This window comes from Lathamus discolor, chromosome 3 (genome assembly GCF_037157495.1).
Source record: "Lathamus discolor isolate bLatDis1 chromosome 3, bLatDis1.hap1, whole genome shotgun sequence".
In the NCBI taxonomy this organism is placed as follows: Eukaryota; Metazoa; Chordata; class Aves; order Psittaciformes; family Psittacidae; genus Lathamus; species Lathamus discolor.
The window spans coordinates 113,297,618-113,320,994 of NC_088886.1; the positions used below are offsets into that span (position 1 = coordinate 113,297,618).

The 23,377-nt window shown below is 38.2% G+C and overlaps 1 protein-coding gene across 7 annotated transcripts in view; it reads right to left on the reverse strand.

The window, feature by feature from the left end:
• Window positions 1–2,465: 2,465 nt before the first annotated feature.
• The window catches only part of MBD5 (methyl-CpG binding domain protein 5), a 159,653-nt gene continuing 138,741 nt past the window's right edge, over window positions 2,466–23,377 (reverse strand). For 5 of the 7 annotated variants that reach the window (XM_065671240.1, XM_065671239.1, XM_065671242.1 and 2 more), the window contains 5 exons: window positions 21,887–22,098; window positions 18,911–20,119; window positions 13,056–13,168; window positions 7,443–7,518; window positions 2,466–5,152 (listed from right to left, as the gene is read on the reverse strand). In XM_065671240.1, coding sequence (XP_065527312.1) covers window positions 5,081–5,152; window positions 7,443–7,518; window positions 13,056–13,168; window positions 18,911–20,119; window positions 21,887–22,098 — 1,682 coding nt within the window. In that variant the 3' untranslated portion in view covers window positions 2,466–5,080. The remainder of the gene's footprint in view (window positions 5,153–7,442; window positions 7,519–13,055; window positions 13,169–18,910; window positions 20,120–21,886; window positions 22,099–23,377) is intronic. The other 2 variants (XM_065671243.1, XM_065671241.1) reach the window with 1 other exon arrangement.

Consider the following 23,377-nt stretch of genomic DNA (forward strand, 5'->3'; position numbering starts at 1 on the left):
AAGCGGTGGCTCAGGCTGAGTTTGCTCACGCGTTGGCACTGATTTCTGCCAGTCATCCTGAGACGCTGGTGGGTTCTGTGGGTGCGCAGTCAGTCTCTTTGACTTGTGGCGACCTGTGCTAACGCTTTCTCAGGGTTTGTGTGCAGGAATGCGTGGGGACACTCTCACTCTGCCTCTCCACTCTGCTTTGGCCTGGGTAAGCATGTCAAAACCCTTCCCATTTCCCCCATGTTTTCCAAAATAGGAATTTCCAGGAAGTTATGTATACATATACATGTATTTCTGCTCTAAATCCTAACCCCTTATCTTCTGCTGCGATGGAACTCAACTACAAACGCTGTTCTCGCAGCAGGTAAAAATGTGAGAGATTAAATCTCTCCAGAATGGGTTTTGAAGGGAGTATTTCAAATCTCTGATTATTTTTACTTTTTTTTTTTTCCCTAAAGCAACAACAAATAGCAGAACCTGGCAGAGAAATGAGCTACGGAGGTCTGACTTCCCACTGCTCAGCTTTCAAATGCTAAATAAACAGAATGGATTACCATCCCAGTTGAGACAATGGCTTCCAACACAGGGTTGGCCAGGAGGCTGGTGGGACTTTTTGGGGTCCAGGCGCTTGGGTAGTGTTATTGCAGTGACGCACCACCAGCCCCTGTTGTAACTGCTGCATTTGATCAGTGCTGTAGGAGACAGGTAAGCAAGTGCTTGTCTTTTACAACGAGCCTCTCATCCCCAGTAGTGTACAGGCACAAAAACCAGGCCAAGAGGCGGCACTGGGGCGGAGATGCTCGGCATGGTGGAGGGGGGCTCCCAGGGCCCCCAGGAAGTCCCCGGGCTTGTGATTTGGGGGCAGACACATTTATTTTGGGTTTTTTTTTTAAGTCTCAGAGTGTTTTTCTAGAGTTGATTTGACACCAGCATGAACTGTGCTTGCACAGGACTGTGAACTAAATGCTCTGTTCATGCGTTTGGGATTTTGTAAATCAGTAATGTGCTTACACCACTGGGTAGTTTTTTGGGGAATCCTCAAACATGAAGTGTCTCAGTTAATACTGGTAAAAACAGCAGAGAGAGGGAGGGGACCAACGGCCACGCTGTCAGAGCGGGTCTGTTTTGACTTCGATGAGAAGGTCCTGGGTTGCACAAGCAAAAGCTCTGAAGGCCACTGCCCTCCCCAACTTACCCTTCGGATGTCGCAGCCGATGGCATTGCCTTCCCGGAGGACACAGCAGGCAAACTAAGGGTTTGCAGTCTTATCTGTGAATTCTCTTGGCTTTTATGCATTGAAATCAACCTCAGCGTTGTTGGTTGCTACTTAATTTGATAGCGGTGCCCACGGCCCCATTAAAGACTGGGCACCCCATTGTGGCATCTTACAATTACACAGGAAGACATAGTCCCTGCCCCGAAGAGAACATCACAGTAACTTTTTTTTCTGGTGATTTAATCATAATATTGACAACTTTATCAAAAATTACAAAACTGATATTAAAAAAATCTCTAATTCTTAGTAAGACTAGAATGGGTTTTTTTTAAAAAATAGAAAAGCACTTTTATGCTACGGCTCTTCTGGAATTCTCACATTACAACCCTACATAGCAAAATACAAACTGTAGCTAAGAAAGGTAGCAGTCCTAAGGTAATTCAGTCCACCACGAGCCCTCTAATATCTCTATACCATCAAACTCAGGGACTCCAAAAGGATATCACATTACTTAGAAACCTTCTGCAGAGCTGATTTAGGAAATACCTTTAAAGTTCTTTTTAACCCCTAAAACCTTAGACCGTGAGGAGAACAGACCTGGGACATCAGAGGTGGGTCGGGGTGTTCTTGATTTTTGCAAGTTTTTCTGTTTAAGCTATGTGGATATTGCTTTTGCAGTTGATACCAGCCAAACATTTTCTGAATATGAAGAAAATCCATTGAAATAAATGAAAATATTTTTTTTATGGTGTTCACAAAATGCACCATAATAGAAAGAGGAATATTTCCTTTAATTTGAATGTCATCTGAATGACTCAACCACATTTGTCACCCACTTAGCAAAAGAAAGCATAATAAATAAATAAATAAATAGACAAGAATATGTAACACTTTACATCCTCAAAGAATCATGTCGTTCCCTAATCTACTGAGATACTGCTTGACATCATGGGCTCACTTTACTCAGCCAGTTCAGGCTCGTGTGATTGTGCCATATTAATGACATATAAAGTGTTGTTCCACTTTCCACAATGGAGTATTTTTTTTCTTTTTTTTTTTTACCTTTTAAATATAGGAATTCTCTCTTAAATTAGAAAGTAGGCAAAAAGTACTTTTTAAATTTTCATTTTTAAGTCTTCTATTAGAAAAAATATAGATTTATTAAACCAAAAATAATAAGGTAGAAAGAAGGGTTGGGCCTCCATCAAAAAAGTATATTATGCTTCAATGCAAAGAGAAAGAAATGGCTCTATGGGCAAAATTCAAGTATGAGTGACCAGTTTTTTAATTGTAAAGTAGGTGCAACATTTCTTAAAATGTTACAACACTGCATGACCTGTAATGCTCACAATATTTACATTAACTGCTTACATGAAACCATAAAAACTCTAAAAGAGAAAAAAAATTGGTATGGACTGAAGCAAACTACTCCTAGCACCCACATCAATGCCATTATTAACCAATGAAATCAAGTGCACAAAAATACTTTACATAGTCTACTGATGTAAAGTATACATTGGTGAGGAAGTACAAACCTAATTAGTTAAAATGCCAAAAGAAGGGGTCGGTCAATACAAACTCGGTTCTAGGACAGAAAGCAAAGGGAGGAAGAACCTAAATCAAGACAGGCGCTTGCACACGCACACACACACACACGCACGCATGTAGTGGTGAGTTAAAACCCACGCGGCTGTGGAGAGACAGCGGGAAAGTGGCTGGCATAGACAATGGCCAACAGTGACTCTTTGAACGTACACGTCAACGTGGGACAGAAAAACGTGAGCTAAACTACACCCCCGAAAGACAGAAGTTGAGAAAAATAATAAAGAAAATCAGTCACTTCACATGAGCTTGCATGGAGGACGGTGGCATTACAGAAAAGACAAATGAACCTACCCCGTGGAAGGAAGGGCTCCTGCTTCCAGGCCCCTGTAGCCAGTGCAGCTATTGCGATCCCTCGGGCTGGGGGGAAGGAGGAGTGGGAGCTGTTCTGCCAGACATGAGAAAGCCCAGGGACGAGCCCAGAGGTAGTGCTGCGTGCCTTGGCACGCGAGAGCCGAGGCTGGGAACGCCGCTGGGTCCCGTCATCCTCGGGGATGGCTGGTCTCGGTCATGTCCTTCAGAGAGAGGAGTCTGGGACTTGGGCAAGGTGGATGGGAAGAGGAGCAATGACTTGTGATCCTGACGCCGAGTGCCGGGTGTCTGGAGAGTGGCGATACCGCCAGCTTCCCAGGACGCTGATCCCTGCCAGTCCTTAGCTAGAGAGTGAGATTTGGGAATTCAGGGAGGGGGGAAAAAAGGAAATGTGAGGTAAGCGGTGGCCCCGGACGAAGAGGTGGGGGTTACGCACGCCACCCCAGGACCAGGAATGGTGAACTGGGAATTATTTCAGGAAGCCTTGAAGTCAGAGGATGTCACTGCTTCCATCACCATCACCACCATCCGTGTTAAAAAGAAAATGAAATAAAATGGAAATAATGTTGTGCTATACTTCCGTTCGTTAATTTTATAATGGCTCATAGCTTTAGACTTTTAAATCTGTAGTGTATTAATTTTTTCTACATATGTTTCACATTTCTCACTTAATATAACATAAATAATTTGGTTAATAGATTTAACCTGCACATTTCAGCCACATTAATATATATAAGAATCTGTTAATGGTATAAATAATTCTTTTTAAATAAAATAAATCTGATATGTTACATAATACTGATAAAAATTACTTGTTGCTAATAGTTTTGTAAGCCACCCTTAATTCTTTTTTGTTTTAATACTGTAAGATGGGTACTGGAATTACTTTCACGAACGCTGCGGAGCATGCCCTTTCATTCTACTGCAAAACCAAACCGTAATCAATACTGATCACATTATTAAAGCAGGGCTTCTGCCCCTTAAAAGTAAACACGATGGTTAATGACGTTAGATAATTTAAGCTAATAAATCTAGGGGCTTTGAGGGGTCAATGTTACGGGGGACATAAACTGTTTAGTTTCTCAGGTGGCTATGAAACTTTAACTACAGAAATGGTTGACTAAAATAGTCTATCTACTTTTTTCTCTTTTTAATAAAATCTACAGCATTCTACTTTAAAAGCTACGTAAATAAAAATGCAACCGGCAGTTGCAGCCTTTGAATTATTAATTAGAGCTGTGATCCCACATCCCGTTAGGAATCTGCAAGTTTGCACTCTCCTACAGAGACCTGAAATGGAGTACAGTACTTCCAGGCAAGGTTCATTCCAAACAGACAGTATCAATGAACACTCAGTGGCGTGAAGTGTATGTCATAATTAAGGTATTACATAATCATGCCTTCTCTCTGCTGTTAAATACAAAAACAGCATCTTTTACATTATCATATAAAAGCATTTAGGCTGTATTTTTATTTATCACTTTACACTGGTAGTCTCTTGTATGTGTACTCAATAGAAACCAAAGAATTTTGTACACTATTTTTTGTACAATAAAAGATAAAGTGTGCATTAGGTACGCTTGTACATGACAATATTGTACAATATTTACATTTCAGATATCACCATGAAATTCTGTATTATCTATATACACAATGAAAATTTCTCAGAAACATTTGGACTATTCCTTATAATCACAATTTTAGTATTATAGAAAAAAAAATCAGTAATCATCTGACATTGTTACTGCAACCTTTCAAGATTTCTGATTGGCTTATCCAGCAACCGCTATCCCTCCTAATCATCAAAAATATTGTACCACTAATCCACGTAGCACCCTGTGATGGTATCTATCTGTCTTCATATAAATATTGATATAACCATGTCTATATCAATACCTACATATAGGCCTATGTGCATGTTCATTTTGATAAGTACTGGACCAGTAACAAAGACATTCAATGTTATCTAGAGATCTTCCTCCTCTTGGGTTTTGGAGGCTTCACTTGTCTGTCTCCCTGTGGGATTTGGTGGACCTAAAAATAAGTATATTTAGAAGTTAGCAAAGAATATTGGTCAAAGTAACCAGCCAGTAATAAATGAGCTACAGGATTGCTTGAGGTGTTGTTATGAAACAGTTCTTATTACTTCAGGTATACATGGAAGCCCAAATTACGGGGAACTTCAAGAACTTTAAGGCAGTAGGGAGAAAAAGGTTGATGCTGCACCCTGTGTGCCTTGAACCTCGGCTACCTTGGAGAAAGGTTCCAGCTACAGTAATTGTGAAAGCGTGTCAGTGGGAACGGAACTCAAAACTGAAATGATGTCAAATTCTTGGAGACAAACCTTTATACAGATTCATGACAAGAGCAATAGAGTAGGAAGTAGGTGGTGAGAAAATATCGCTAACGGGGAAAATAAAAGGAGTGAAATTTGGGTCCGTGGTAGCATTATTATGAAACAAGCTATGTTTAGCAAACTGTCTTCATTTAATTTTTAAAAGGAAATACTCAATTTCAAGCTAAATGCTAGATTAGTTTGAGTGTGAAACAGTTTTTCATCACTGTCTGCTCAGTAAAAATCACAACTTAATTGGAAGAAGAGCCGTGGAGGAAGGCGCTGAGTGTGGAATACCACCACCATCTGTCGGTGGAAGCCAGCTGCTGTTCCGGGAAGAGCAGTCTGCAGCTTTCCAACAGCCGGCAAGCAAGAGCAGCAAAGCCTTCAGCAAGGTGCTATACTATTTTCCTGGGTCCGTCCTGATTCCTTCAGACCGCTAACATTTACTACGTATTTACTGGCTCTTACCAGTAGAAATAATTCTGAGCTAATAATCTTGTTTGCACATGCTTTTCACTTAAAATGTAACAGGTATCTGAACAGCAGTAGTTGAAAAAAATGCAAGTTGCTAAAAAGAGAACCACTGATTCCCTAGGGGTGCTTCTAGGAATCATAGCCTTTATGGAAATAAACTATGGTCACACATTTTTGTGACCAGGTAATTTAAATATAAACCAAGAGTAGGTAATGACACTCAGGCTGGTACATCAGCTTGTCTGCATTATGAAACAACCAGATGAGCAAATCCAATTACAGCGGTTTCCCTTGAGCCAGTTATACCACAGTTAAAATGCATACACCATACAGTTTATAGTATCACTGGCTTTATAAATGAAAAAAAAAAAAAAGGTAGAATGTTAGAGCCCAAACACGTCAGTGGTGGTGTAACCGACACAGGAGATGTGTGTGCCAAACACATACTCCACATTTATTTGTAACAGACCTACGATCAGATCCTGCTTTCCTATTCCTTCCAAAGACAAGAGGAAAAGGCACACTGTTTTAAATCAAAACCCTATCTCATTTTGCAAAACTCAGAAGTTTAAACAAAAGACTGCTTTTTGTTATTACTTAGAGCAGCCATTAGAAACTACTGCATAACTTATTATTTCTTGGTGGTTCTGAAATCAGCTCTAAGCCTCCAGTTCTGTATATATTTCCCTTTATACACTCCAGAAGCTCCCCTGTGGTTTTACTACTATTTCTATGCACATGTACAAGCATCTTCAGTACTGAGCACTGAATATCAGGAAAATGCTTTTCTGTATTCAAATGTGTTATAATTAATAATTTGAGAAATTACTATCAATATGGGAGGTTTCATGTGCTGTGATAAAACTTTTGCATTTCTAAGTGTGCTTCAAGAAAATTACAATCACGTTTTAAGTATGAAGACGAGTATATTATATAAACCACATTTTATATTAGACAGATTCAGGGCTTACAAATAACAGTGTAATTACTGTAGAAAAAACACTCTTAGATTTGATATTAGGAATACTTTTTTTTTTAACTTACCTTTCCTGACAGGATCTTTCATTTCACATGAGGAAAACTTTATTCAAAGAGTTTTACATTCAAAAGAATGATGCTTTTAAATGCGGTTTCAATATCTTGCTACTCAAACAGAAAACAAATGAGCTTGATTTTGTGTCACTAGTCAGAGAAAACCCCTGGAATATGAGAGGGGGTGGAACTAAGCCAAATATTATCAAGCTGCATGTGTAAAAGTATGCCCAGGAATCTCTTTGTGAAAAATAATACAATTGGCAATGCAACAAAAATCCCACAATTTTCCCCATTTTTTTTCAGAATGATTAGACATTTGCAAACAGTTTTAATGCAGGAGAAATACTGAAATTTCCACGTTATTTAAGAGAACAGAAACAAAATATATGGTACAAAGCAATCCAAACCAACACTCCCAGTCTTCACATGCAGAAACACAGAAAAAGGAGATTAGTGCTAATGTGAAAAGAAACTTACATTCCCAGACATTTTGTCTAGTTCACTCATGGCCTCATGTATAGCAGCTTCTAAATGGTTATTTAGCTTTCCACTTCTAGGAAGAAAAAAATAACACCATCAATAATTCTTAGTAACAGAGAAAAAATACAGTAAATTTAAAACCCCAATAAACACATTAACTCATTGGACACATTCTACTAACTGTAGAGCCTCCAGGTTGTTACAGCACAAGTAAGCAAGGTCAGACCTATAGACCATATTACGCAAACTAAAGGCTTGTGTTGTAGTTAAGGAAGAAAAATTAAAGCCAGCACTTCGGCAAGTTGTACGGTTAGTTACAATATCCACAAGTCAATTACACCCATGAATAAAAAGCCAGAGCACTTCACGGTAACAAGGCATTTTGTGCAACCTTTTTCTTTTAATCATTAGCAGAGGGCTAAACTCGCAGGGGTCTTGATCAGGAGCAGAAGAGGAATACTCTGGACTTCAAAAGTTATTAAACCTTTAGTGCCAGCCTGCCTTTGCCTACTTCCGCTCCATGCTGCATTTACTCTGTAAATGTCGTTACATTTTGGCAATACTTTTGTGAAGGACTAAGTATGTACACTGCTGTCTTCTTGAGAAAACAGTGTGTGAGCTGCAAAGTCTTTTTATCCAGAACAAAAAGCTCCAAGTGAAATACCCCTTCTAACTTTAAATAGCCAGAAGAACAGAAGTGGTAAGAATCCTCTAAAATGTTGCTAGTTTTACTATGACCGTTTTAGAATGACAGCTAGTTTCAGAATGACAGCACACCAAGGGTTATGGTAAAGCAGGATGAAGACTTTCTTCTTCCAACAACAAGGTTACCCTAAGTCATTGGGCAGCTCCAAACACATCTAACTGTACAGTGACATTTTTGATTTATGTATATTTCTTCTTTAAAGAAGTTTCCTGCTTAAAGACCATGCTGTCCATGACAGGTCACGCTTCTGTGGCTCAGTCTTCACACCTCAAGAGTTTCAAGGTAGCAAATTTTACTTGAGCACAAGTTAATATTGTTCGCCGACAGCTTGTTGCAGATCTCTGCTTAAAAGCAGGTATATATACAGATAGATAGATAGATAGATAGATAGATAGATAGGTTCATTCATGGCTTTAACTGAGTAAGTACATTTATAAGAGTAATGAACTTGAAGACAAACGGCTGAATATGAAATGAGAGAGAAATCATCCTGGAGATGGGGGACATTATTATGAACATCCATCACAATATCCTCAGGAAGTAAGAGAGTAGTGTAACCTCTGCTCTGGAAATGCAGAAATGAGGGGAGGAAGAAGAGAGCCATCTGCATCATGAGGGAAGACCATCCATCACAGAAGGAGACACTTTCTAAAAAGCCCCTTTCCTTTTAATAAGGAAAGCAAGCTCATCATGTCAGCTGGGACATTCTTCCCTAAGACTTGAAGATTTACAGCAACTAAAAGCATTGGCAAAAGACTGACAAGGAAGTAGCACAGATGAACTATATGACCAGCACTGCTGTACAGTAATTCCATCCCCCCAGATCAGCAAAATGATTTTCATAACCATCAATACAGCTGGGAGAATCGAAGACAGAAGATCAGAGGGTCTGTTTTTCATTATTCAAAGAGGATATTCCCTAACACTAATTTGCATTGGTTATCTGAGCTATTCCAGGGCATCAACTGCACAAACGAATTAAAAAAGCTAGAAACCTTACTGCGTATGGTGCAACTTTAAAATCATGTATTGTAATGTAGTTTAAATCAGCCAAAGAAATGGTAAGATAAACTGAAATCAAAATCTGCATACCCAGCCTGACGTGCCCACCTGGGTTCTTTAACTACTTGGGCTAAGACTGCTTGCCAAAAAAATATTGAAGTTATGCAAGTTGGGCAAGTGAAGGCACTCTTCGCTATTATAAATGACAAAGAATATTGTTCAGTGACAACCTAAGTTCCTATAAAGGTTATATGACTCTGTATCTTAGTAACTGATACCTTAACAGATAATAACAGATATCTTAGTAACTAATAACATTGCTGACTTGTACGTCACCTAGAAGATTTCAGATGTCAAGCTACCTATATGTGATGTAAAGTTATCTAATCAACATTATGCTCTATCAGCAACCCACCCTTATTAAAATATCTACGAAATTACTGCTGAGCCAAAAAAGCCATTTGAAAGTATTTAAAATAGACATGATCATTTGCACTGTAGTCTTAAGATTCTGTTCTTAATTTTACTGTCAAGACAATGATCTGCCCCATAGCAAATCAAAGTTTCAGAAGAGTTTGTCCCTGAAATACCCATTTACCACAGAAAAAACACTGCAGCTAAAACCTGAGAATTTGCTGCCTGATCAACATATGCATCATGTCTCTAGCGCCACAAACCAACCCGTAAGCATCAAATTACATTTAAGAACATGGAGCGACAGTTTGTTCCTCTCACTAAAAAGCGGCACAACGTATCTTAGAAAACCTCCCATGGCCAACAGCTTTGAAGAAGGGGAGATAACTGTTTTGTAAAAAGCATTCTGTTAATCCTCCTCCTCCCCCCTACTAGGATGCATTAAAATTTAAAATTTTACCAACTCATAAAATCAGAATGAAGTCTGAGCCTGTCTGGAGTTGAAGCTCCCTCCTATAGCAGACATATTCCAGACTTCACCTGCAATCACTGCCTCTGGGCAGCTCCTGCAGCAATAATGACATCTGAGCAAACCCACCTCACTTGACTGTTCATAGTATAGGGCAAGCTGCTACTAGACTCACACCTAGAGAAGACAAAGAGGCTTAGACTGTGTCAGGATGGAGACTGAATATGGCACATACTCAATAGGAGTAACATCAGAGACATAACATCAACTCTAAGATGCCACTGCCCAAACTTCATTTTGAAATAACTTTGCATGGATGGCAGAGATGGTAATGATAGGGATGGCAAAGGGCACGTTCCCGATAAAAGAGAACCCTGGTGTGGGAAATAACACACAGAGAAACACAAAACCACAGAAGGAGGAGACATGGCATTGTGTTACGACCCTTGGAAGATGCTTTGCATGGAGTGTGACAGGAGAACACTAGTGAACAGAGGAATCCAGATATCTACAAAACTTGGGAAAACCAAAGACTGGATCAGACAAGGCTTTGATAAGGGAAAACTGGGAACAGAGTCTTCTGGAGACCACAACTGGATAGGTGAGGAAGCTGCTACGTCATGACCTGCTGGCAGCAAGAAAGGGACATGGCTCAAACAGGAATGGAATGGCTGAGATGAGATGGAGCTGAAAAAGGTGGGGATAGTGCAGTGGTTTGTACTCAAGTGCATCTTCCTACAACCCCCAGAATAAACAGGACAGTTATGAAGTCACACCACTTCTCACCACTTCTGGGGATGTCTCAGAGGAGACGCCTCTGAGACATCCCCAAGCAAAACATTTTTTTCTACAGAAAATGTTTTAGATCCTACTACTAGTTGAAGTTACAAAGCTCAACAAGGCTAACACATTGCCTATGCTGGTGAAAAGTGCTACAGTGACTTTTTTTGTCTGGTGTCTTGTTTACAAACCTAAAAAGCTGAATACACAAGCCATTTCCATTTCAGAAACGATTTACAATTCACAAGTAGTGGATTTGAGGTGCAACTTGAATGCCATCCTATTACACCCCTATTATAACACAGCTTTCAGCTTTGCAGACATTTTAAATCTTCAATTTAGTTTTAGTAATTTCATATTTAATATATACTATCAATATCTATTATTGGAGACTGGGCATGCAGCGAAGATAAAAAATTCAAAAACATACTAGGGCTGAGACAAGGGAGTTAGGAATACGAGGAACGGAGTTAAGGAATCTGAATGTCATTTTGAGGACTTGGATGCTAACCCTGCTCTGCTAAACACACGGGACCTGTGGGATGCAAGTTCATGCTCTCTCAACTGAATTTGTCTTGTGTTTCTTCACCTGTGTCTTCATAGGTAAAGAAGTGTTCAACCCGATGCCAGTAGGTGATATGTATAAGTGCTGAATACTTGGATAAGTAGGAAACAGAAACAGGAGTATTCTATGTGTAGCAATTATATCTAATGCTAAATGTTTTAACACTGCTGGAATTGCATGTAACAAGAAACCACAGAGACACAAAGCAGAAAAAAGACTATAAAGAGATTAATAACATTTTCAGATATATTTACAAAAGTAAAAAGGAAAAGGAAAAAAAGGAAAGGTCCATGAAGAAATACTAAAAGCTTCGAACTGTGAAATATGCCCAAGTAGAAATATGGAGGGAAAAAACTTTAAGGGCTGTAAAGCAACCCTTTGGAAGGGGCAACCATGTGCCCCAGACTAGCTGAGATATTCAGTACTTCTGGTTTCCATATGGGCAAGCAATGGGGCAGCACCAGACATGCTGCTAAACAAGGCCATTGGATTCAGTGGAATTGCAGACAATCCCTGCAGTCTGCTAAATATACAAATGCAAATCAGAAGACGGGAGCTCTGCTTAAATTGTACTGTCTATTTCAACTTTAACACCTCTTTAAATTTGTTCCTGGTGTCACCTTACTTGAGTCACGTATTTCGCTTCAGGGACATGAGCAAATAACTGGGGAGTTGCCAAAAGCCCTTCTGTGTTCTCACCACACACCCTGAAACTCCAGCAAGTTATTTTGAGGATGATCTTAGAGAAAACAACCACCAACATTGTCTCATGGGCATAAAAAATACTCCTCTTAAGCGCCGCATGACACTCCAATAAAATAAAATCTTACACCATAAAAGGAACTGAAGACAAATAATTATTTAATTTCTTTAAGCCTATGCTTATTGTGCTAAAAACAAGTACTGCACGCTGGCTTTAAATCCTCACAGATTCAAAGTAATTGTTTCTTCACTGCAACAGTAAATAAGCAGCAGCACCCTAGAACAAATCCAGTCATCGTACAATCTCTACTTTGCTATCCTTTCATAGCTGTCCAGATTTTTTTGCTTCTAAAGCCAACCATTTTCCTCTTTTTCTCTATGCTGATGCTTCATGTCCTCATACTCTTTCACAGTCTTTCTATCCTCCTGTATTTGTAAATAAAAACTAAAAGGCAAGATGAAGCCGAATAATTCATACATGTCCAGCACAAAGCATAAGGAAAGCTCTGCGCTGAGCCTGTTGTCTGGTTAAATATAGCCAGACTTCACAAATTCTGAAATGCTTCTCAGCAATGGGGAATAAACTGGATTTATCTGAATAAACCTGTGCTCTGCCTGCAGCAGCAGCTGCCAGAAGGAGAGGGAAGAGATAAAAAAGGCAGATCTTGTTAAAAGCATATTTGGTCAGAATAGTTCTGATGTACTAACTTTTTTTGCTGTAAATTAGAAATCCTACACATGAAAGCTCAAACAAGTAGGATGACATTTTACAAAGGCTACTGTAAATATCAAAAGATGCAACAAAAATGCACGTATCAAAGATCCGAGTTGATTATCACAACCAACAGAAGGAATTCAGAAAATTAACTCTTCACTTTTACCGATCTGCTAAGCTTCCCAAAATGAGTATCTTAGGTAGGGAAAGAATTCAATTATTCCATTTCACTACTAAATAAATGAGCATTTACTTACTTTCTGTTCCTTTTTCTGGCTCGGTTGTAAGCTTCTAGACCTTCTGTTAGTGTCTTCAACTTCTCTGGCTCCACCTGAGTGAAGGTATGAACACCAAACCACATTACCCAGACCTGCAATTATTAAACATTGCTTTTACTTTACTGCTAGACATGCATTATTGTGGAGTCTAATTTTCACTGCATCCATAAGACACTAACCTACCCAGCTAAGAATTAACAAATGTCTGGCTATATACACCCCCTCATATATATATATGTATATATTGTAAATTCTCCAGAGGGTCCACAGCAATAGAAACAAAAAACCCCAAACCCTGACACTCATGAAAACAAAATTAAGGAGACTAATATTTTAAAAACCTTTTTTTTCTTCATATTATTAGTATGAACACTGTTGTTGAAAACTTTTAACTCTGTAGCTGCATTTTACAAATGTATTTCACACCTTTGAGACCACCCGGAATGCATTAATATACCAAGCTGCCTAGTGCACATCATACAATTTTTATAGATGCCATCAACACAAAAATGTTTCACATCACCTCAAATTTCTTGATCAAGTATTTAAGGCCTCCTTTCAACAATGCTACCAATGGCATGGTCAAATTCATTCCTATTTCAGAAGAGCCACCTTACATGCTTAAGTTAAAAGGCTTAAGGCCTTGAAAAAGGGGTGGGCAAGGTACAAACTTTATTTCTGCATTATGGATCTATGAGACTTATCTGGAGCTTGCTCTAGCCAGCTGACTCACTGGTCCTGAAAAAGGTCTTTTAAATTTTTTCTTAAGCAGCACATACTTTAGCAATCTGCTGAGTCAGGAATGAATACAGGCACGTGCTCAACAGGGCTGCTGAGCTGGTATTTAAAGCTCCTTAACTGGAAATTTCCGATCTCTTGAAATTAACCAGAACGATAATCTTTTAAGCAGTCTGTATATAAACTGCTGCATGTAATTACTGGCACCACTGCACAGGTACCACTTAGTACCAGTGTAAACAACGCAAGCAAGAGGAAAACAAACGGTATCATCTATAGTTCATCATTTGTGTTCTCAAAACGTAAGCCCACTTAACTCGGCATATTTCTGCTTAAAAACAAAAAAAGGTATTTAAAACACATAAATGTAAAGAAAATGAACGAATTCCTTTTTCTTTGTCAGTACTGCCACATTTTGCTTGACTTATTTTTTAATCTTTACATAAGAAGAACCTTATATAGCATTTGATTAGAAAGTACAGCTTACATTTTGACACAAGGAAAATTAATTCTATACATACAAATTTATTAAGCATGCCTATATACAATCAGAAAAAAGAAACTTAAATGCAAATTCCCTCTAAACCCAGACTTTCTATTACTAAATAATTTATATTCACAATGAAATAGATTTTTAGATGTGACAATGTGAAGTTAATCAGTGAGCAAGTTGTCAAAATCTCTAGAAAGAAGGCAAATATAATACATGTTTAGACCAAATTTCCCATGTCTGGACTTACGCATCTGATAATGAAATTGGGGAATACTGCCATTTCAGGAATTTACAAAATGAATGTCATTAATGGTGAAGCTGGCACATGGGGAGGCAAGATTTTTATTTTCATGAAACAGATTCAATTATGCTGCAGACTGCAGCTCTTTTCCCTTAAAACTGTGTTTACTTTTAATGCAAGACTGCACATACTTGAAATACTTCCTCTCCTAATCAGACTTCGAAAAATACAAATGCATACAAAAGAAATACTATCTGTTAAAAACCTGGGGAGCTTTCATAAGGGTAACAGCACACAACACTTACAGCATGAGCAAACCACCTTCAGTTTATGTGTTACATCTCCTACATTAAAATTGCATTAGTGGAGGCAATGCTACTCTGTCTGCGATACACCACAGCTCAACCCTTCCATTTTACAGCATGTTTGAAAAACAGCTAAGGGATAAACTTTGATTTTTCAAACTGAACAGAATTAAAGAATTCTGAGAGAGCTGGGCTTGTTCAGCCTGGAGAAGAAAAGGCTCCAGGGAGACCTTAGAGCACCTTCCAGTGACTAAAGGGGCTGACAAGAAAGCTGGAGAGGGGCCTTCTACAAGAACATGTAGGGACAGGATACAGGGATCTGGGATGGCTTTAAACTGATAGAGGGCAGTTTTAGATTAGATACTGGGAAGAAGTTCTTCACCATGAGGGTGGTGAGGCCCTGGCACAGGTTGCCCAGAGAAGCTGCGGCTGCCCCATCCCTGGCAGTGTTCAAGGCCAGGTTGAATGGGGCTTTGAGCAACCTGATCTAGTGGAAGGTGTCCCGGCCTGTGGCAGGGGTGTGGAACTAATTATCTTTAAGGTCCCTTCCAATCCGAACCATTCCATGGTTCTATGAAAATAACATAATAATCGTGATCCTTTACCTTGGACACTTTACTACATGACAGAGTTGTCATGAATGTTAAATTGGACATTATCCATACCCATAATATATATGTTCACATAAGAAGCAAGCTTTGCAAAGGGTTGTATACACCTGCCACTAGATATATAAAAAAGTTCAATGGTAAATATTTTTCTGAAGAGCTAATACCATGTTTGGGTAACAAGGGACTTAAGTAATAAAAAAGAATCAGTATCTTCATCACTGGAAGTTTGTAATGGTAGAGCATTATAACACCTGATAGCACTTTTCAAAAGTAGTAGTATCAAACTGCTAATATAATATGGTATTGGAAGCAAGTATAACAGACATATTTGAATTAATAATACAATAAGCCATTACAATAATAAGTAATACATACAAATGGGATTTTCAGGACACCGATAAATCACATGTATTATTATCTGAAAACCTATAAAAGCTCAGCTTAAAAAAACCTAGTTTAACTGATGGAAAGTCATATTGTGAACAATACTTGCCCTGTAAGAATCACTATGAAATACACTAACTGGAAATTACTGCTCATACAAACCCTCTGACTTTCACATTGTTGCTCGCAAAACTCTGTTCATCTAGGTGATTTGATCTGGTTAATAATCAAATTAATTGCTTCATTTTAGGACGCGTGTGTAGTTTCAGGCTTGCTCCCTTCCTTTTCCAAATTTCTGCTGTTACTGCTGCAGTTCTTTTGGGCTCCTCTTTAATTTTCAAATAGCCAAAAAGCAAGTGTTCATTAGGAAACAAAGGTGCAATATTCTTCCCTTCTCCTGTGTGAGAAGCACCATTCTAGCTGCTCTTCAAACAGAAGCATTATTACATTTAATACCCAAAGTCTTTTAAATGGAAACAAAAACTGAATTATGTATGATATAAAGTACAGATAATATACAAAGTACCACGAAAACCCAACAGCACAGCAAAACTAATATTACAGTATAGCAGGTTAACATACGATAATACAAATACTTTGAAAGATGCTTTAAGAAAGCTCCACAGAAAACAGTATTTTCAGAACTGCTGACAGTGGCTCCCACCATGAATTGTAACGTTACAGGATTTTTTGAAGCACAGAATTTCTGAAGACCATTTGGTCTTTCAGGTTATTTCTTATTTGTTTTCAAGGTTAATTTCTTTTGTTTGGTGTGGTGTCCTTCCGCTCCCCCCTTCTTTTTCTTTCCTTCAGATGAGGGTGCCCAAACACCTGAAGAATGCAGCTGTATAACACATTATGAGAGTGTTTGAACATGTGTATAGATTGCCACCGTGCATGGGAATTCCTTTCTGTTTTCAACTACAAACAGAACTATTATACAGCACATACACATTTTCACCTCTTTCATATTAACCCCTGTATCCCACCTTTCAACCTCAGCTCCTGACCTTTGGAACGATCATGCACTCTGTACCACTTCTTGGAGAAAAACGGGTAATTTTTTTTAATTTAAAATTATTATCATGAAGTTAAAGGCCTTCTGAAGCAAGAGGTGATTCATTACATGGGACTTCCAGATGAATAACTTGAAACAGTCTCTCCTGCTGCCTCCACAAGTACCTTGTCAGTACTGCCTGAGCAGCAATGTATGCATTTCCAGTTTGCTTTCCTGTTGTTTGTGCTTCAGTACACAATAAAATCTGTGCCATGGAATATAATGTTACACAATGCTTATATAATGTACATAGGAGACAGAAAATTAAAGAAGGCAGGTTTGCACAAAGCAACTCTACATTCTGGTATCCACAAATTCCACAGTAAACTTAGAAAACTGCTAAGGAGTGCAAATGAAAAAAAATCCTCCTTTTTACAAAAAAACCTTCTCAAATATATCAACCCAGTCATACACATACGGATACACAACTTTGTGAAGTTACATAAATGCATACTTGGAACATACATGCAGTGTAATCACTGTTTCTGTAATTCATAAGGGATGGTGACATTGTACACCTAATTTTTCCAGTTTTGTTTAATCGTTTATATTTTGTGGTCTGTGCCACTTGCCTATACTTTATAAACTGACTTGTAACGTGGAGATCTAACCTTTATAAGGAATGAGCTCTTAAGCATTCAAATACTGCTAGCAAAGTATATTGAATTCTTTATAAATACTTTTGTTCAGCATAGTCAGACTGGAGCTCTCTGAAACCTTTATGGCTATAAGGAGATCAACAGAGAAGCCACCTGTAAAGAGAGACTAAAATTCTCTTGGAAGAGGGTTGAAACCATTCTGGCCAAACATCACCCCAGTTATTTATAGTACCAGATTCATCAAAGATCTATTGGACTGTTTGGGGAAATTACATTTGCACAGCAGCCTATCATCAGCAAAGATGGTAAGACCAGCAGCAGTTACAACAAAGATACACCAGTTCCAACTCAAGGAGTTCCTGAGCTTTGCACTGGTGGGAGTCAGAGACCGGTGGTGAAGAAGCACTTTCCATCGTCCTGTTGCATTCTCTTGCATTCTCTTTCCTCTGGATATCTGCTGTTGGTCAGATTTTGGGTAGGAATACTTTGGTCCAACCTACTATCACCATTATTATGACTGTTGTCATGCAATGTACTAGGTAGGTATGGGGGAAAAAAGACATATGGCTTGATTTCTTTGCGTCAGAGGTAAAAAGCTATTTCACTAGGTCTTTCCCTTCTGTTTACATGTTTTTAAAATTTACATTTTATAAAGCAGTACTTATAAAATATTTCACATCTTCTATCAAGAAATATTTCAAAGAGCTACAAAAATATAATGTTTTACAAGTACTAGAGATGAGAATTTGAAATATTTACCGTAACAAGATAACCAATAACTCCTTGGTAACTGTATTTTTGGTATATTCCCCAATAAGCATATTATTTATCAGAAAAAAAAAAAAGAAAAAAAAGAAACCAAATCATTTTAGTATGGAAGAGGAAAATGGAATGCTTCCCTTACTATTAAAAGATGCCCAAAATCTCCTTTCAAGGTGAAAATCCACATGCATTTCCTCTTAAAAAGTGTGTGTGTCAATCAGCAAGCTTTTACTTTTTACAGACTCTTCAATTTGATTAAATCACTTTTCCGTTTTGCAGTTTTCAATGCTTTTATACTTCCATATCAGCTTCATTGAACACAGCCAGAAATCTGACTCACTGCACCATGTAAGTTAAACAATTTTTTGTTAACATTTTTTGTGTACCAAATCTTTCGTGTGTCAATTAGCATAATCAGTCTAAAATACAATCTGATTTATGGCACTGGTGGAAGTTTCTTGTTAGATAACTAAGGGAAAAACTCAGTTCTGCAAGCTAGAATTATGGGAGAAAAGCAAACTGTCCTACTAAAATGAGAGACAAAGAATAAAGAATGGCCCCAAATAGTTTAGATAAACATTTGCATGGGCATATCTACATGTGTATATAGAAAGATAAATATGTGCATATATATATAAATATACCTTCCCCTCCTCAGCGTTTTGTTGACATGAATTGTGAACCTCTTCTTCTCTTACTAGCTTTCCAGGCCATGAAGTCAGTCCTTTGATTTGGCCCCAGACCAAGTCGCCAACATTAAACGTCCTCGGCCTGTAATGTATCAGCTCATTTGAAGAAGGGGAATCTGGGTTCCTTAGGTCATCTTCACTACTGATGCTTTTAGCATCTGAAGGGCTAGGCACACACCCATTAATGCTTTTGGCATTAAAATCTCCATTGTAATGGATATAGTCTTTAACTAACGAACTTTCCAAGCTATTTGAGGAACTTGGAGATTGCTCTTCCAGAATCATATCTTGTTTAGAAGTGTTCAGCAACTCCCCAAATCCTCTGTTCTGCTGAGGCCTATTTCCGTTTATGTGTGCACATCGTTCCACAGTGTTCTCCAGTCTTTCCTTAAAACTCATCATAGTTCTTTTGTAATTGTTATACCTGAAATTCTCCTCCAACATTTTATCACTTTGACAGTTTCGCTGTGATAACAGTATCTGATGCTGCTCGCCTTGCAATAATGGCAATGTGGAGATGTTATTGGGCCTTTCATGACAAGGACTACTATGGATATGGGTAGAGTGGTCTAGAAACTCATCACATTTCCACCTATTTACCTCATTGACAGGACTTTGCTCCCCTTCCCACTGTTTTTTGGGTGTGTTACAACTTGATGATTTGTAATAGTCATACCCATCCCCTTCACTTGAATTTTTACCATGCTCTGAATTCTTCAGTATTCGTGTTCCTCTAGTGCTCCTTATCCTACCTTCATGATCAGAAACGGCAATGTTTCTTCCATGGATTACTGCACTGACAGCACTAGAAAGATTTAACGGGTCACCAATTGAGGCTGTGAAGGCACTCATGGCACTCAAAGCTGGAATGGGACTCATCTGTGTTGTACTGCTAACAGCAGTGGTGATTACTACTTGCATTCCTTTGCTTGCAGCATCTACAACTGCTTTGTAGATTGCGTCCACCGACGTATCACCCTGAGCAGCAACATTGAGGTTATCTTTTGCTTGTTGTCCAAGAGAGGGTTCATTTCTTTGCTGCAAATCACAAGATGTTTCTTGGAAAGGAGGAAGCATAGTGTTGGAGCTGTCAGGAACTGGCGCCATTCCCATTTGAGTGATCATTCTTTTGTTCAGGACAGCAGCATCCTCCTGCATTCTCACCTGGAAAAAGTAGAGAAAAAGACAGAAATTGCTATTCTGCCTAAAGTTACATTTCAACAGTAAAACTTGGTTTCATTTTGACAAACTAATCAGGATGGTGGCCAGGGTGACTGTTACAGTACATAATTCTATTTTGGCTATGCATCAGTTACGAAGTTCAGTGCTGAACAAGATGGACAGAAAACAAACAAAAGCTTAATTTAGAGGAAAACAAAAACACTGTCTCTTAGAATTTGCATCCTGGATCAAAACAGATGCCTTGCAAGAAATGATACAACCTACCATCCACAGCTAAGACTGCATTATCCTCTCTTTCAGAGATTTTCTCTTCTGATTGAAGTACAGCACCCTCCTTTCTCTCAAGTCCTAAACACCTCCGCAAAGGTCAGTATTTTTGTTCTCAACTATTCTCTTTCATTACTTCCCACACCCTAATTTTGCTTCTTTCCTCCATACCAGCTGCTCTTCTAGGCTCCTTGTATGCCCCTCATTCAATCACTGGAATGTAGGCAATCACTGGCCTTCTAGAATTGGCTAACATTTCTATTTTTTCTCCTTCAGTTAAGTGCTTCTCTCGTGGGATCTCTTATTACTTTAGTCCCTTGTAAATCGTGCCTGCATCCCTATGCATTGCAGCTGTAATGTCAGGCACTGCCAGTGTAAATTGTAACCTTCAGATTAAAGTAACTGTGCTTTTTATATTTCTTGTCACATATGTAGGCAGTGAAGAGAATGACAAGAATAGTGCTATAACAAAAATGTAAAAAACAAGGGTAAAATATTTCTAAAAGCCCCTTTAAATACTTACTGTTACCATTTATATAACTGAGAATCTGAAGCAAAAAATACTGAGATAAAGCCAAAATTCATACAAAACCAAAGAGATTTAATAGGCAGTTAGAGGATTGTGATTTTGCAATAGCAGTGAAACATCTACACTGAGAAAACAGCATGTCGTCTTTTCTCCCTCTTAAAGGGTAAAAGCACTGTCTGGCACTATATGCATGATTCTGACTTCACGTCTTGAGTTATGCAGCAACCACAAAAATACTGAATAATAACAAATACGTATTTTAACTCTGGTTTTATCAGCTATTTTGCTTGTTATCTTCCTGTCAGTATGCTGGTTTGATAGCTCAACTTGCATTATGAAGAACTGTCTATTTAACTAAATAGCATTTACATAATAACTGCGTATAACAGTTGTAACAAATAATAACAAAATAAACATTTTTGCACAGTTTTGTCATTGCACATTCATTCTAACACCTGTTTTCTTCAGTCTATACAGTGCATATTACAGCTAGCTCTTCCCCATTCAGTGGGAATATAAGAGGTCTGGTATACACCTATAACAATTTATTAAGTTTCTAATTGCAGTAAAGTGGTATCAATATTTATTTCTCACCACAGAATTGTAAGAGTGACCTAAACAGGAATTATAATGATTTCTTCAGAGTGGAAAATAGTTTTGCTAAAAATATATACTAATTGGCAAGAACATACATAGCATATTTTTTTTCAATACATGCAGTGTAACTCTTTCCAAAGAAACCATACCAATTTCTAAGGAAAAAGGAATAAAATTTCCATGACAAATGTTCCTGATTTGCAAAATCAAAAAACTACACAGACAGGCAAGCAACTGTATATATCATATTGTCTTAAACACCCAGCAAAAGAAATGTAATCTAACTACAGAGCATATAGTTTTACCTACTGAGAGTTGCACATTTGTTTGAAAATTGATTTCATTTTGCTTTCTACCTGGAAGTTTTGGAACAGACATGCCATAGGGTTTGGGTTGTTAGCTGGGCCAGGAATAGGGGGCTGGCCTTGAAAGCCCTGCATGTTCTGATACCCCTGGAGAAGGTGCTGCTGCTGCTGATTTGAAGGAAACATCTGATTGTTGTTTAATAGCGACTGGAGATGACTCAGCTGATGGTTATTCAAAGTAGTGTTTATAGATGACATGTCACCTGTAATTCAAACACAGGGAAATGTAAGTCAGTACAGTTTTCAACAGTCAGGAGGAATTTCCTTGACTCAAATTTTAACTGACAGCTAAACAAATGCTTCTGTAAAACAACACTCTTTCCCTTCAGTCTTCTATAGAATGGTCCTCAAGGCATGTGTCTCCTACTCTTTATTCCTTTATTTCTTCAGAATTGCTTCTTTTGCATGTCACATCTATCTGGACTCTTTCAAAAGGTTTCTGACATGACTGTCTTTGCCTTTGGAACAGCACACAGCCAAGTATGGCACAAGGAGCTTCTATGATATTTGCTGTCTTGGAATCTTAGTTTCCAGAGAGGGACTGACTCAAACAGTACTGGGGCAGCAGAAGAGAGAGAAAAAGAAAAAAAAGAATTTAAAAATCCCACTTTACATGAAAATTCTAGTTCTAGTAAAATAAATACACAGTTGAACCTGACTTTAAGAAGTAACAAAACTTAAAAATACATCAATTTATTCAGTTCCCTTTTTTAAATTAAAAGCTCTCGTTTTTCTTAAAATTTCCATTTGCAGCATCATTTTAGTCAGATTTTATGTGAAAAATATAAAGCAGGGTTGAGTTCATGACAGCCATTTAGTAGGTAAGTATGAGGTATTAGGTTAAAGCACTTACCAGCTCTTTGCCACTCTTTAATTCCTGCTACTAGTCTATTTATTAAATAACATAGACCAAACAACAAAGGAGTACTAACTATATTACTAATACAACTATATTATATATTCTTGGTAAAATCAAGACCCAGGAGAAAAAAAATTGTATTTAAGGGCTTTTAAATCACTTGTGTTGGGATGTAGGTGTTTGTCAAATAAGATACCCTAGGATTTTAAGCTACAAGCTAAAGTGAAAAAAAAAACCACAACCCAACCAGAAATGAGAAAATAAAAACACACAATAAAGGGCTCGAAGGGCAACCTTCCTCTTTGAACTTGCGTAAGGACCTACTTCAAGTGCTTTAAGGATTACTTTACATGGGAGTATGCTTGTGGTTTTGGCACTTTTGATTCATTTGGAGAAAAGCACTTTGCCATTTTTCATCTATTGCACAGCTACTCATACTAACCCTGTGATGCCACATGCACTTGAAATGAAACACTGCATCCCAGAGATGAACCTGTGCTTTTACTACTTGAAAAATGAAGCAAGTCCAATTGCTTGCAGAATTTTAAAGTGTATACAGTAGGTCTAGGTGGCATCAGAATGAAAAATGGAATATAAAATGATTTCCAGAATCAGTATTAAAT